This window comes from Physella acuta, unplaced genomic scaffold (assembly GCF_028476545.2).
Source record: "Physella acuta isolate Inbredline_101_S28 unplaced genomic scaffold, ASM2847654v3 ptg000969l, whole genome shotgun sequence".
NCBI lineage: Eukaryota > Metazoa > Mollusca > Gastropoda > Physidae > Physella > Physella acuta.
Window position 1 is genome coordinate 221,970 of NW_026732486.1, and position 14,139 is coordinate 236,108.

The window sequence follows — 14,139 nt, forward strand, 5'->3', positions numbered from 1 at the left end:
TTATGATGATTTCCCTGATTTTAAAAATATGTTGCCATTTTAATGATTCTTTATGTGACGTTTATTCAAAGAATAAATTTAAAAAATAAACACATTTTTTGTGTTACATTTTTGTAAAATAAGTAAACATTAAGTCAGTATTAATGTGATTAGTGTGTTATGTCTCATTCATAATATATCTGACAATACGGTTTCTGTTTTTACTATTATCATTCTACAAACCCAGCACCCACCATATTTAGTAAAATAAATTGTGAGAATAGAAAGATGTAATAAATAAAGCATAACCTTCAACAGTTAACAAGTCTAGTGCTAAATACAGACATAATGAATACACTCGAAAGCGATAAAGCCATACTAAAACATCTCTATTAAAAATTAAACTGACCCCATAATGTAGAATAAACTCAAATAATTAAAATATGAGCCCAAAACTATAATCTAAATTTTATGAAGTGTTAATTATAACTTAAAAACATAAACATAACTAAATCACATTCATTGCACAAAACGAACGAACGCGGCTGAGACCGAAATTCTCGGCTCAAAACAGCTAAGTCTGCGCGCGCACAGATAGACGGTTTGCACCGAGAATTTTAGACCGAGCAAACCGTCTATCTTTTTAAACCTGCTATAATTTTGGAAATATCAACAAAACCCATTTTAAAACGCTACAGTATAGTCGGTAGAGAGTTTCTTCGGAGATATCTTTTAAAAAAAATTGTATTAGAGCGATCGAGAAGGAAATAATCAGTTTTTTGTCTCTCCTGTAAAATTTACATTTTCGGAGTTAGACGGTTTGCGACCGAGACCATCGATATGCAAGTTGGAATACACACATTGATACATATGCAAGTGGGGAATACACACGTTGATACATATGCAAGTTGGGAATACCCACATTGATACATATGCAAGTTGGGAATACACACATTGATACATATGCAAGTTGGGAATACACACATTGATACATATGCAAGTTGGGAATACACACATTGATACATATGCAAGTTGGGAATACACACATTGATACATATGCAAGTTGGGAATACACACATTGATACATATGCAAGTTGGGAATACACACATTGATTCATGCACGCTGGGAATACACACATTGATTGATCCAAGTATTGCGATTTGATGTTATGTCATGTCAAGGAAAATTAAGGCAACAGAGCATAGTACTGCCCACACCATCCCTTCATATGTTGAGGTCAGTGAAACAGGTGAACTCTACTTCATCCACTCCATGTGGGAAAAGATACATTGGTTCTTGAACAGCCTATACAATCTACCAGACTTAACTAATACAGCAGTTATTATGGTCATTAACAAGACTTACCATACAGACTAGTGATGCCCCTTAAATCATCTTCTGGCAGTTTAAATTTCCCCTCAAAGCCCATGTACCAGGGATACATCAAAGCACTGGGGTCACCACTGTGGGCTAAACCAAGGGCATGGCCAAACTCATGGGCAGCCACCATGAACAGGTCAACACCTGGAGACATTAGTTCACAATTTCATAGTTTACAATTTCAATCATCACAACAAAGCATTTTGTTCTGGAACCTATTGCATTTATTTATAGATTTAAATAATTTAGAGTTTTTGTATTCTATCAATACAAATAGGGTCAACATTTATTTGATCAAATTAAATATAAAAAAAATGGTCAAGTCACATAGTTAGATTTTATATGTTTGCAATACCCCATTTGTGCAAAACTTAAATAGTTTAACTCCAGTTTAAAAAAAAAATTAAATACAAGGTTTTAATCTTTGTTTTTTCTTTAATATTTCATTATAAACCGTTAGTGAAATAGTATTGTTGTGTAATAATGCTGAGAGAAAGAGAGAGAGAGGGGGAGAGAGAGAGAGAAAGAGAGAGAGAAGCTGTTTGACTGACCATCAGTGGAGTTTGTGGTCCAGTTTTCATCATCATCAAAATGTGTGTCTCCACCTTTCCCAGCTCCTGGGAAAAACGCATGACCTAACACCATACCTGCATAAAAGAAATGTATGACCTAACCCTATACACAGATCAAAAAGTTAATGTAATATACTAACATCATAGCTGGATGAAAAAGTTCAAGATGTATAACTGGGTCATTCCTTAATTGAATGTTTGTTCAGATGTTTAGTAAAACAAGAGCAAACTCTAGATATTGTTTCCGCCCCCTAAAGCCTCGCACAATTATTATAATATTTATTTATAAGTACAACCAAGGTAGAATGTCGCAGGCTATCAACACAGAAGCATATATGTATGTGTGTGTGTGTGTATATTAAATATATATATATAGTAATATATATATATATATATATATATATATATATATATATACATATATATATATATACACATATATGTATATAATATATACACACACATACAATTATTATTTAAGAAATCTAAGAAGGGCAATAGCTGCTTGCCTTTGCCATCAAAAGGGTAGCCATCCTGGTGGAAGTGACTGGCAAACATGATCTCAATATCAGCTGATGGATCCAGCACTTCTTTAAAAGACAAAGGTGTAGCATCACTCCACACTCTCAGGGCAGCACTGATTAACTCTCTTGTTTTCACCACAGGCATGTCTGGGGTGTAGTTGACAAACCTGAAATACAAACATGTCATCTCACTCAACTTGTCTACCACTAGCACCTCATTAGTTCTCACCTTCAGACCTTATGCTAACATTCGGGATTAGAATTTAACATAAAGTGCTATGGTCCAATACACTAAGTAGACATATAAGGTGCTATGTGTGACCAACACAATAATTCTGCTCTTTTATATATTTTCTTTTTGAAGGTCAGTATTTATCCAATATGACTACTTCAGTAGGCCCTACTGTATAGTGTGGTCAGCACTATACTGTATAGTGTTGTCAGCACTATAATCATAATTATATAAAAGGTTGTTTTAAAAACATTTTTAAGATGATTTTTTTCAACAATTTAAATGGTTGAATACAATAGAAAGGCATGACTAAAAATAACTGCACACCAAATGAACAGGAATAATCTGTGTACAACAAAGGAGAAACAGTAGGCTACTTTCTTATTATAGGGAGGTGGTGACACAAGACATTCCATGATTCAACCCAACCAGGAGCTCTAACACAGTGACACAAGACATTCCATCATTCAACCCAACCAGGAGCTCTAACACAGTGACACAAGACATTCCATCATTCAACCCAACCAGGAGCTCTAACACAGTGACACAAGACATTCCATGATTCAACCCAACCAGGAGCTCTAACCGGTGTCCCTGCAGCAGTGTAACCGGTGGCTACTGAGAGAGCACCATGTGATACCCCTGACACTTGAGGTGTGTTCTACCCCACTGTTATGAGGGGTGATTAATGTACGCATAAGGTTTTTATACAGCATTCTACCTCACTATTATGGAAGGTTTTCATACAGCATTCTACCTCACTATTATGAGGGGTGATTGATGTACCTATACGGTTTTCATACAGAATTCTACCTCACTATTATGAGGGGTGATTGATGTACCTATACGGTTTTCATACAGAATTCTACCTCACTATTATGAGGGGTGATTGATGTACCTATACGGTTTTCATACAGAATTCTACCTCACTATTATGAGGGGTGATTGATGTACCTATACGGTTTTCATACAGAATTCTACCTCACTATTATGAGGGGTGATTGATGTACCTATACGGTTTTCATACAGAATTCTACCTCACTATTATGAGGGGTGATTGATGTACCTATACGGTTTTCATACAGAATTCTACCTCACTATTATGAGGGGTGATTGATGTACCTATACGGTTTTCATACAGAATTCTACCTCACTATTATGGAAGGTTTTCATACAGCACACACTGGGGCGTCTAGTGTGGGCAAACCCGCACCCCAGCAACTATAATACAAGAAACGTAGTACCTGCTTTATTTACTTTTAAGAAGTAGAAGCATGAGAAATAAATTTTTGAGTATTTTATCCCAAAACCATTTGAGTTAGTTAGAGGGAGCATTACACATTCCATTAGTACCAAATTTATAATTCTAGCTTTAATAGGAAAGGAGAAATTTTTTTTTTTCTATTTAAAATGTAGATCTACAAGCTCTGTAATAAATAAAGCAAGTGGGGAACAAAAATGAAAATATGTTTGCAAATTTTTTTTTGAGTCCTAATGATAAATTATGAAACAGGGGTGGTTCCTTTATGTAAATTTGCATTAATAATTGTGCAGGCTTGTTTCTGTTTGATGGTATGCTTTATTTTTAAAAATTTAGGCCTACATTTTTACTATGACTAGATCTAATTATGTATGAAAAAAACAACATGGCCGATAAAGATCTGAATCGTTAAAAATTCATAAAAAATGTATTTGTAAAATTTAACAGGTTTCTTAATAAAATAAGAACCACTAGTGGTTTATTTAACTCTTTTTATATACATTTTGAGCGGGCAAATGTTTATTAAAGTTTATATTTAAAATTAAGATTTAATTTATAGAACATCTAGATCTACTACTAGATGTAGATCTAGCTAGATATTATAATAAACTAGATTAAGATCTAGATATTATTTTTAAATTATTTTTTTTTAAATGAAAAAAAAAAATGAAGAGTAACTGCACTAGGTTATCGGTTAATCTAGATTTAGATCTATAGCTTAAAATACATCAGTCAGTAGATTTTGAAAATGTGATTTCATGTGAAAGAATTTCATAATAATTTGTTTTTAATTAGACTCTACCTAATAAGAGATGGTGGTGAAAATAAAATTTCAAAAATTCTGTCGCGAGATACTTGACAGATTTTGTATGCAAGTTATCTTCCCTTTGCCCCAAGTGCTAGGCGTACATGCTAGATTCTAGGAGTTAGATCTAGATTTTTTTCTAGATTAGAATTTGATCATCCAAAATCTAGAGAATTCTAGAGAGAGGGCTAGATATATAGATAGTACTAGAATCTAGATCTCTAGATCTGTCTAGATCTAGATCTAGATTAATCTAGATCTAGATTCTAGAAAGATCTAAAATTTTAGAAAATCTCTAAAATCTAGATCTAGATCTAAATCCTCTAGGACTCTAGATTCTAGGTCGAGAAGTGTTATTTGCCAAGTGATAATCTCGGAATATTTTAAGAAATGTAGTCTATAATCCTTTCGTTCTCCTCTAAATCGCAATTTTTACGTCTCATCATCGTTGCTATTTCTCCCAAGGGTGTCAGGCAAGTTTCCCGTTCTCAAGAAACGGACGGCCACAGACGTTACAAAACAGTCACGTTCGATAACCAAGGGTAGATTACTCCAATAATTATAGCGATGAATATTCATAGACGGCATACAATAAAGCGCCACCAACGTTGCCCACTTTTCCTGGCAATGATATTCAAAACGTTAGACATCAATTGCGAGTCCATGGCTTCTATCAAACTTGCACGAACCAGAAGAATAGCACAAATATCATATAGATCTAGATCTATTGTCATAGATGTTTAAAATTGAATTCGAACAGGACATCAACATTTTATAAATTTTATATGCGTATCATTATAAATATAATAAATCATTAGTGCAATGCATACATATTTTTGTTTTTATATAGATTCTAGTCTAGATCAGTGTTTTAGCCAGGAATGTCATTTTTCTCTATATTGGGGCATATGCATTTATATATATATATATATATATATATATATATATATATATATATATATATGTGTGTGTGTGTAGGCTATATTTAGAGGCCTATATATGCTACTATTACTATATATAGCGCATGTAAGTGTATAAATATATTGTATATAGGCTTGTTGTATATATTCCACAACGATGTGAAGAGAGTAGGATTGTTACTTAGTCCTACATAACATTTTATATACCAAATTCCTCTTTAAGCCACTGAATTAGCAAATAGATTTTTAAAGACAACAGGTGATAGCACGCCAGTAGCACATATACCCAAACATGATCAGCGAGTTCTGATAGGGCATTCATTAGGCGACATGCCTATTACCTATGTATTGATATGTTCCCATCCTAAAATGTTCCATATACTGACATGTTCCCTATACAGTCCCCATTGAGAACTATTAGAAGATTCCAACAATGAACCTCCCCTCTCCCATTGAAGTTAATTGAACCACGTATTCAGCAGCTTAGAACAGATCTCTTCCCTCGTGTCACGAGTAAAACGTCATTTCCGGCACAGCGAGACCTCTTCAAACTGTGTAAGTGTTGCTAATGTGTTACTGTACTGGTGTTACTAAACGTTCCTAGTGTGTTGCTAGAATTTAATTATCCATCCATATATCTCGACATCCATCCATTCGTCTATCCATCCATCTCTCCCTCTGTCCATCCATCCATCCATCCCCCCATCCATCCATCGCCCACACGGGTAACCCCCCCCCCCTCACACGGGTCACCCCTCACACGGGTCACCCCCACACGGGTCACCCCAAAAGGATCAATACGAATTTCAGCTAGCAGACGATTACAATTCTTGGCGCGGAGGTGGGGTGAGAAAGGTGACTGTCACAAGGGGGGGGGGGTGTTAGGCGGGGATATTTAACGTGGGGGGGGGGGGGGGAAGGCAAGATCGTCTAGGGGCGACGGAATTGTCCGGGAGAGGAAGTTACATTAAAGGAGGGGAGCAGTTTGAGGGGGGGGGGGTGTATCGCACTTAACAACACCCCTGTTGTTACAATGAATGTGTAGAGACATTGTAGCCCCCCCCCCCCCCCATAACGAATTGTTCCTGGCACTGCCACTGTCTGACAGCTGTGTCTCATCTTGCACGTGCTGTGTCTCATCTTGCACGTGCTGTGTGCCCTTGTTTACACATGGGTGAGCACCAGTCTTCAGATTGTGTCAACGGTTGGGAAATTTGGTCAGGACAAGCAGCTTTACATGTACAAGTTTAAAGGGACAACTTCAGTTGGATTGCATTGAATTGTGTTTTCTGTATGTGTGTTGTACTGTATGTGTGTTGTACTGTATGTGTGTTCTACTGTATATAATATGTGATGTTTTTCTGCCCCACAAGGGGTGAGATGGAAGAGGTGGTCAGGCCGCCATATGAATCGATTGAGGCGAGAAACATTTATGTATGGACGGGAGATCACTCTCTCTATATCCAGGGGACATTATCGGGGAATAAAATGGAAGAGTTAATTCAGGAGCAACTGACTCGATTAACGTCTTTGATGGCGCTCTAAGAAGCTGCGACGTTATTGTTTTCTTCAGTCGTGCACCTCCAGTAGTCCAATCGCTTGCCCTCCCCGCTCGCGCATGGCCGCCATTTTGTGTGCCCGCCCCTCACCTTCCCGGCCTAACCTTTTGAATCTATTTACGTTGTAAACTATTTTGCTGGGGAAATTTTTTTCGCCCAATTCGTCATATCCTGCAGTCCATTTTTGTATCATTTGACGACTGCGGCTTGCCATAGTTTGTTACACATGTGTGCTGGTAGATTGATCTCGTTCTGGGTAGGTTCACGTTTTACTCTGGGTAGGTTCAACTTTTACTCTAGGTAGGTTCAACTTTTACTCTGGGTAGGTTCAACTTTTACGCTAGGTAGGTTCACCTTTTACTCTGGGTAGGTTCCCCTTTTACTCTGGGTTGGTTAACAAATGTGGGCAATTAAAAAAAAAAAGTTTTTTAAAACATTTTTTGTGGTTTGTAAATTAAAAGGCTCAGTAGAGGTTAATCGTTAGGTCTTATGTCACGTGTTAATCGTGAGTTAATCGTATGTCATGTGTTAGGTCAATCATTAGGTCAGTGGTCTTATCAGAAACTCGAGTCTCACATCTGACCTTTGACCCCAGTCCATGCAGAATTTCTTTCCCACCACCGCCACCTCACACACAAGTTATCTCCCCCCCCCACCTGTTAAATCATTCTACTCCATCCTACAAGTTAAAATAAAAAGCTTGTACGCATGTCTGGTGATAGGTGCCTCCTCTTTTTGGCCTCTCCCCCTCACAATGATTCTCCCCTCTACCCTCACAACAATCACCCCCACCCCCCCACCCCATACTGAAAAATCTGGCTCTTCCCCTTACATAATAATTCCCCCCACCCCCTCACCCAAGAATCCCCCTCCATTCCTTCATCTGAAAGTATTCCGCCTATGTCTTGATATATCTTTATTCATAACTTATTAGCAGACAATTTTTAGTAGCATACATCTTTAGAATACGCCGCATACCACCCTCCCCCTCCCAACCCGCCCCTCTCCCAACGATCATCCACACAGCCTGGGAAAATTGTTTATCGTGAAATAAACATTAGAGAACCCGTAACGACAGTTACATATATACAACATAGTAAGTATAGGGAGCATGGTCAGTGCAGGGAACATGGCGAAGGGAACATGTCTGTACAGGGAACATGTCTGTATAGGGAACATGTCTGTACAGGGAACATGTCTGTATAGGGAACATGTCTGTATAGGGAACATGTCTGTATAGGGAACATGTCTGTATAGGGAACATGTCTGTATAGGGAACATGTCTGTATAGGGAACATGTCTGTATAGGGAACATGTCTGTATAGGGAACATGTCTGTACAGGGAACATGTCTGTATAGGGAACATGTCTGTACAGGGAACATGTCTGTATAGGGAACATGTCTGTATAGGGAACATGTCTGTATAGGGAACATGTCTGTATAGGGAACATGTCTGTATAGGGAACATGTCTGTATAGGGAACATGTCTGTATAGGGAACATGTCTGTATAGGGAACATGTCTGTATAGGGAACATGTCTGTATAGGGAACATGTCTGTATAGGGAACATGTCTGTATAGGGAACATGTCTGTATAGGGAACATGTCTGTATAGGGAACATGTCTGTATAGGGAACATGTCTGTACAGGGAACATGTCTGTACAGGGAACATGTCTGTACAGGGAACATGTCTGTACAGGGAACATGTCTGTATAGGGAACATGTCTGTATAGGGAACATGTCTGTATAGGGAACATGTCTGTATAGGGAACATGGCGAAGGGAACATGTCTGTATAGGGAACATGTCTGTATAGGGAACATGTCTGTATAGGGAACATGGCGAAGGGAACATGTCTGTATAGGGAACATGTCTGTATAGGGAACATGGCGAAGGGAACATGTCTGTATAGGGAACATGTCTGTATAGGGAACATGTCTGTATAGGGAACATGTCTGTATAGGGAACATGTCTGTATAGGGAACATGTCTGTATAGGGAACATGTCTGTATAGGGAACATGGCGAAGGGAACATGTCTGTATAGGGAACATGTCTGTATAGGGAACATGTCTGTACAGGGAACATGTCTGTATAGGGAACAACCACTCGATGCCAGAAACCTTATTACTCGTTTCTGTTGTGTTGTAGAGGTGTGTTGTCATGTTGTGTGGTGTGTTATATTGTGTAGAGGTGTGTTGTCAAGTTGTGTGGTGTGTTATATTGTGTAGAGGTGTGTTGTCATGTTGTGTGGTGTGTTATATTGTGTAGAGGTGTGTTGTCATGTGGTGTGTATTTGTGTGTTGTATATCTGTGTTGTGTAGCTACTTTGTGTTCGGGAACTGCCCTCGAAGATTTGTCTAAGATAATATGTCTATGATCGTATGTCTAAGATTGTATGTCTATGATGATGTCCATGATGATATGTTCATGATGATGTGTCCATGATGATGTGCCTTTGAAGATGTGTCCATGATGATGTGTCCATGATGATGTGTCCATGATGATGTGTCCATGATGATGTGTCCATGATGATGTGTCCATGATGATGTGTCCATGATGATGTGTCCATGATGATGTGTCCATGATGATGTGACCATGATGATGTGTCCATGATGATGTGCCTTTGATGATGTGTCCATGATGATGTGTCCATGATGATATGTCCATGATTATGTGTCCATGATGATGTGTCCATGATGATATGTTCATGATGATGTGTCCATGATGATGTGTCCATGATGATATGTTCATGATGATGTGTCCATGATGATGTGTCCATGATGATATGCCTTTGATGATGTGTCCATGATGATGTGTCCATGATGATGTGTCCATGATGATGTGTTCATGATGATGTGACCATGATGATGTGACCATGATGATGTGCCCACTTTGTGTCCTCATTCAAGCAGGTTGTGATGATCCACTAACACCACAATCCACTGAAAGAGGACACACAATGGACCACACGTCTGCCGCCATATCCCGGTGTCTGAGCCTGAAAACGAACGGACAGAATGCCCCGCCCCCTAATCTTCCCGCGGAGCTGGGCGGGAATGTTTGAATCCATCAGTAGCTTCACCTAACTTGATTCAAGCAGAAAATTAAAAAAAAATATCCAAAGCCTTCACAAAGTGCCTTAGGTACAGTGAGGCAGATCTATGTCGTCACAGTGTTAAGTACTGCGGGGAAGAAGTGTGAAGACAGGGGGGGGGGGGAAGGAGAAAGGGCTAGGAGACATTATAGATCAAGGGAAGATAAGCTTGTGAAAAGGAAAATGTGGTCAAACAAATTTTTTGAATGAAATCAACGAGATAATTTAAGCATTAGAACTCTGGCCACATAAAAAGTCTGGCCACATTAAAAGTCTGGCCTCATTGAAAGTCTGGCCACATTGAAAAAGGTGGTCTCCTTGCTAACACAAATCATTGCTAGCACCAATCATTTGATTGTTGTTAGACAATCATTTGATTGGGGGAAAAAATAAAAATAAAAACTTCAATGAATTAATCGTCATTAAAACTATATGCACACGACAAGCCAGTGGATCTGGCGTAATGTTGACCAATAAAAGTGTGTACACGCTGGTGTGTACACGCTGGTGGGTACACGCAAGGACGTGAACATTGAACAGCCACCATGTCAATCAAATGCTACGCTACACAGCTAGCCATTGGTCAACACCACCAAACATGAGCAACAACCAGAGTGACGACTACTTACGTTAGACCAAGTCTGGAATACAAACATCCTGAATCGCCAGACATGCGCACTGCATCACCGCCAGAAAAAAACTAGTAGCAGTAGAAAACTTTCCCCTCCCTCCCTACACACTGGCAACTTCTGCTCACGCCGCTGGCAGACGTGTTGAACGCGGGAAGACGCTTGCATAAATTATGATAAGCAGTTGAGAAAACTGCGTTGACCGTAGAATAAATCAAAACAGTTGCCTGTTGGTAGATGAAATCTTTTAGGAGAAAAAAAATCTTGCCAGCGACGGCATCAAACACGAGACCATTTTACAACAACCAGTGTTTGCACTGAACTTTAGAAGCTTGACCGAATTTTTTTCTCGCGAAAAAGTTTAAAAGGACGAAAATTTCTTTCGTCGGCTGATCTACCATGTTGGCCACCGAGAACCAAATGAAATGTTGGCCACCGAGAACCAAATGAAATGTTGGCCAGCGAGGGCCAAATGAAATGTTGGCCATCAAGAACCAAATGAAATGTTGGCCACCGAGAACCAAATGAACTGTTGGCCACCGAGAACCAAATGAAACGTTGGCCAGCGAGGACCAAATGAAATGTTGGCCACCGAGGGCCAAATGAAATGTTGGCCAGCGTGTCGAGGCTTGGAGTGCGAGCAGTCAGCCCAGCCAGGGTTTAAATATCCTTGTACATGGTGCTCTTGAAATGCCCATCTACCATTGGTTGCATATTTAATTAGCTCTTTAAAAAGCAGATCCGGCAAGGGGAAACGACTCTAAATACTTTATATTTTGTCCAAATGGCGCCTGTTTACAGGGGGGGGGGGGGGGGGGGGAGGAGAAGTAAAAGAAGTTTCTGGATGGGGGAGGGGGGGGGGGAAATCTAGCTAGCTGGGATGATGAAGTGTTAGCTCAAGTGGTTAGACAGTGTCACACGCTCACGTGACTCGGCCGTAAGGGGGAGGGAGTTGTGAGTTGTTTCTTTCGGGGGTGGGTAGGGGTGTAGTTTGCAACATTGACACGTCGCTCTATTGGGTCTTGTCATGACAGACCGTTATGACATGATATGACATGACAGGATATGACATAATATGACAGGATATGACATAATATGACAGGATATGACATGACAGGATATGACATGACAGGATATGACATGACAGGATATGACATGACAGGATATGACATGACAGGATATGACATGACAGGATATGACATGACAGGATATGACATGACAGGATATGACATGACAGGATATGACATGACAGGATATGACATGACAGGATATGACATGACAGGATATGACATGACAGGATATGACATGACAGGATATGACAGGATATGACATGACAGGATATGACATGACAGGATATGACATGACAGGATATGATATATTACATGACATGCAGAGCCTACTGTAAGCTGACAACACATCAACCACGTGTGTGTGTGTATCTAACGTGTGTGTGTGTGTGTGTGTATCAAACGTGTATGTGTGTCTGTGTGTATAAAACGTGTATGTGTGTGTGTATCACACGTGTATGTGTGTGTGTATCAAACGTGTATGTTTGTGTATCAAACATACGTGTGTGTGTCTTGTATCAAGTTTTTTCGCCAGTGGATTTCGCTTGAGCCTCGATTTGACTTGTGCATGACCATATATAGTCATAGGCGAGCTTAATGGGAAACATCCGGACCGGAGATTTGTAGATCTGTAGGTTTAGGTGTGTCTTTAGGTTTAGATGTGTCTTTAGGTTTAGATGTGTCTTTAGGTTAAGATGTGTCTATAGGTTTATTTGTGTCTATAGGTTTATTTGTGTCTATAGGTTTAGGTGTGTCTGTAGGTTTAGGTATAGGTTTAGATGTGTCTTTCAGATGAGCAGCGTCAAATCTCAGTTTAGCCCCCCCCCCCCCGCTACTTGGAGATTTGGTTGTTACATGCTGAAGACTATAATTGAGTCTGTGCGTCATGTCTTGAGTCAGTACGTCATGTAATGAGTCAGTGCGTATACTGCTCAGATGGGGATTTGTTTCCTATCCCTGCTGGCGCCCCACAAGTGTCGGCGCTAGGGGCGGTTGCCCCACACGCCATCCCCTACCCTCTGTATGTCAGTAGGTTTAAAACCTCTGTATGCCAGTAGGTTTAAACCTTTAGGTATAAGAGGCGGGGATAGTCGGTCCTTGTCACGTGGTACTAGTTAACTGGTGGTCACGTGGGGGTACGACAATCTATAAATAGTTGTCAGCATTGTACTATACCCCGGCTAATACAGACACTCCAAAGGCAGAGTGACGTCATTTCCTGACGTCATTTCCGCCATCTTCGTTGGTGGAGCTGTATGATGTTGGATGGATGAGTGAGTGGGTGAGTGAGTGAGTGAGTGGATGAGTGAGTGAGTGGATGGATGAGTGAGTGGATGAGTGGGTGAGTGGATGAGTGAGTGGGTGAGTGGATGAATGAGTGGATGAGTGAGTGAGTGGATGAGTGAGTGAGTGAGTGGGTGAGTGAGTGGATGAGTGAGTGGATGAGTCAGTGAGTGAGTGGGTGAGTGAGTGAGTGGGTGAGTGGGTGAGTGAGTGGATGAGTGAGTGAGTGAGTGGGTGAGTGAGTGGATGAGTCAGTGAGTGAGTGGGTGAGTGAGTGAGTGGATGAGTGAGTGAGTGGATGAGTGAGTGGATGAGTGAGTGAGTGAGTGGGTGAGTGAGTGAGTGAGTGAGTGGGTGAGTGGGTGAGTGAGTGAGTGAGTGAGTGAGTGAGTGGGTGAGTGAGTGAGTGGATGAGTGAGTGGATGAGTGAGTGAGTGAGTGGGTGAGTGAGTGAGTGGATGAGTGAGTGGATGAGTGAGTGAGTGAGTGGGTGAGTGAGTGAGTGGATGAGTGAGTGGATGAGTGAGTGGATGAGTGAGTGAGTGAGTGGGTGAGTGAGTGAGTGGATGAGTGAGTGGATGAGTGAGTGAATGAGTGAGTGGATGAGTGAGTGAGTGGATGAGTGAGTGGATGAGTGAGTGGATGAGTGAGTGAATGAGTGAGTGGGTGAGTGAGTGAGTGAGTGAGTGGGTGAGTGAGTGAGTGAGTGAGTGAGTGAGTGGGTGAGTGGGTGAGTGAGTGAGTGGATGAGTGAGTGGATGAGTGAGTGAGTGAGTGGGTGAGTGAGTGAGTGGATGAGTGAGTGGATGAGTGAGTGAGTGAGTGGGTGAGT

General features: G+C 40.4%; 1 protein-coding gene across 7 annotated transcripts in view; it reads right to left on the minus strand.

The window, feature by feature from the left end:
• LOC131953996 (matrix metalloproteinase-2) overlaps positions 1–14,139 on the minus strand; it is a 71,733-nt gene that overhangs the window by 7,107 nt on the left and 50,487 nt on the right. For all 7 annotated transcript variants that reach the window (XM_059317457.1, XM_059317451.1, XM_059317456.1 and 4 more), the window contains 3 exons: positions 2,442–2,623; positions 1,912–2,007; positions 1,346–1,504 (listed from right to left, as the gene is read on the minus strand). In XM_059317457.1, coding sequence (XP_059173440.1) covers positions 1,346–1,504; positions 1,912–2,007; positions 2,442–2,623 — 437 coding nt within the window. The remainder of the gene's footprint in view (positions 1–1,345; positions 1,505–1,911; positions 2,008–2,441; positions 2,624–14,139) is intronic.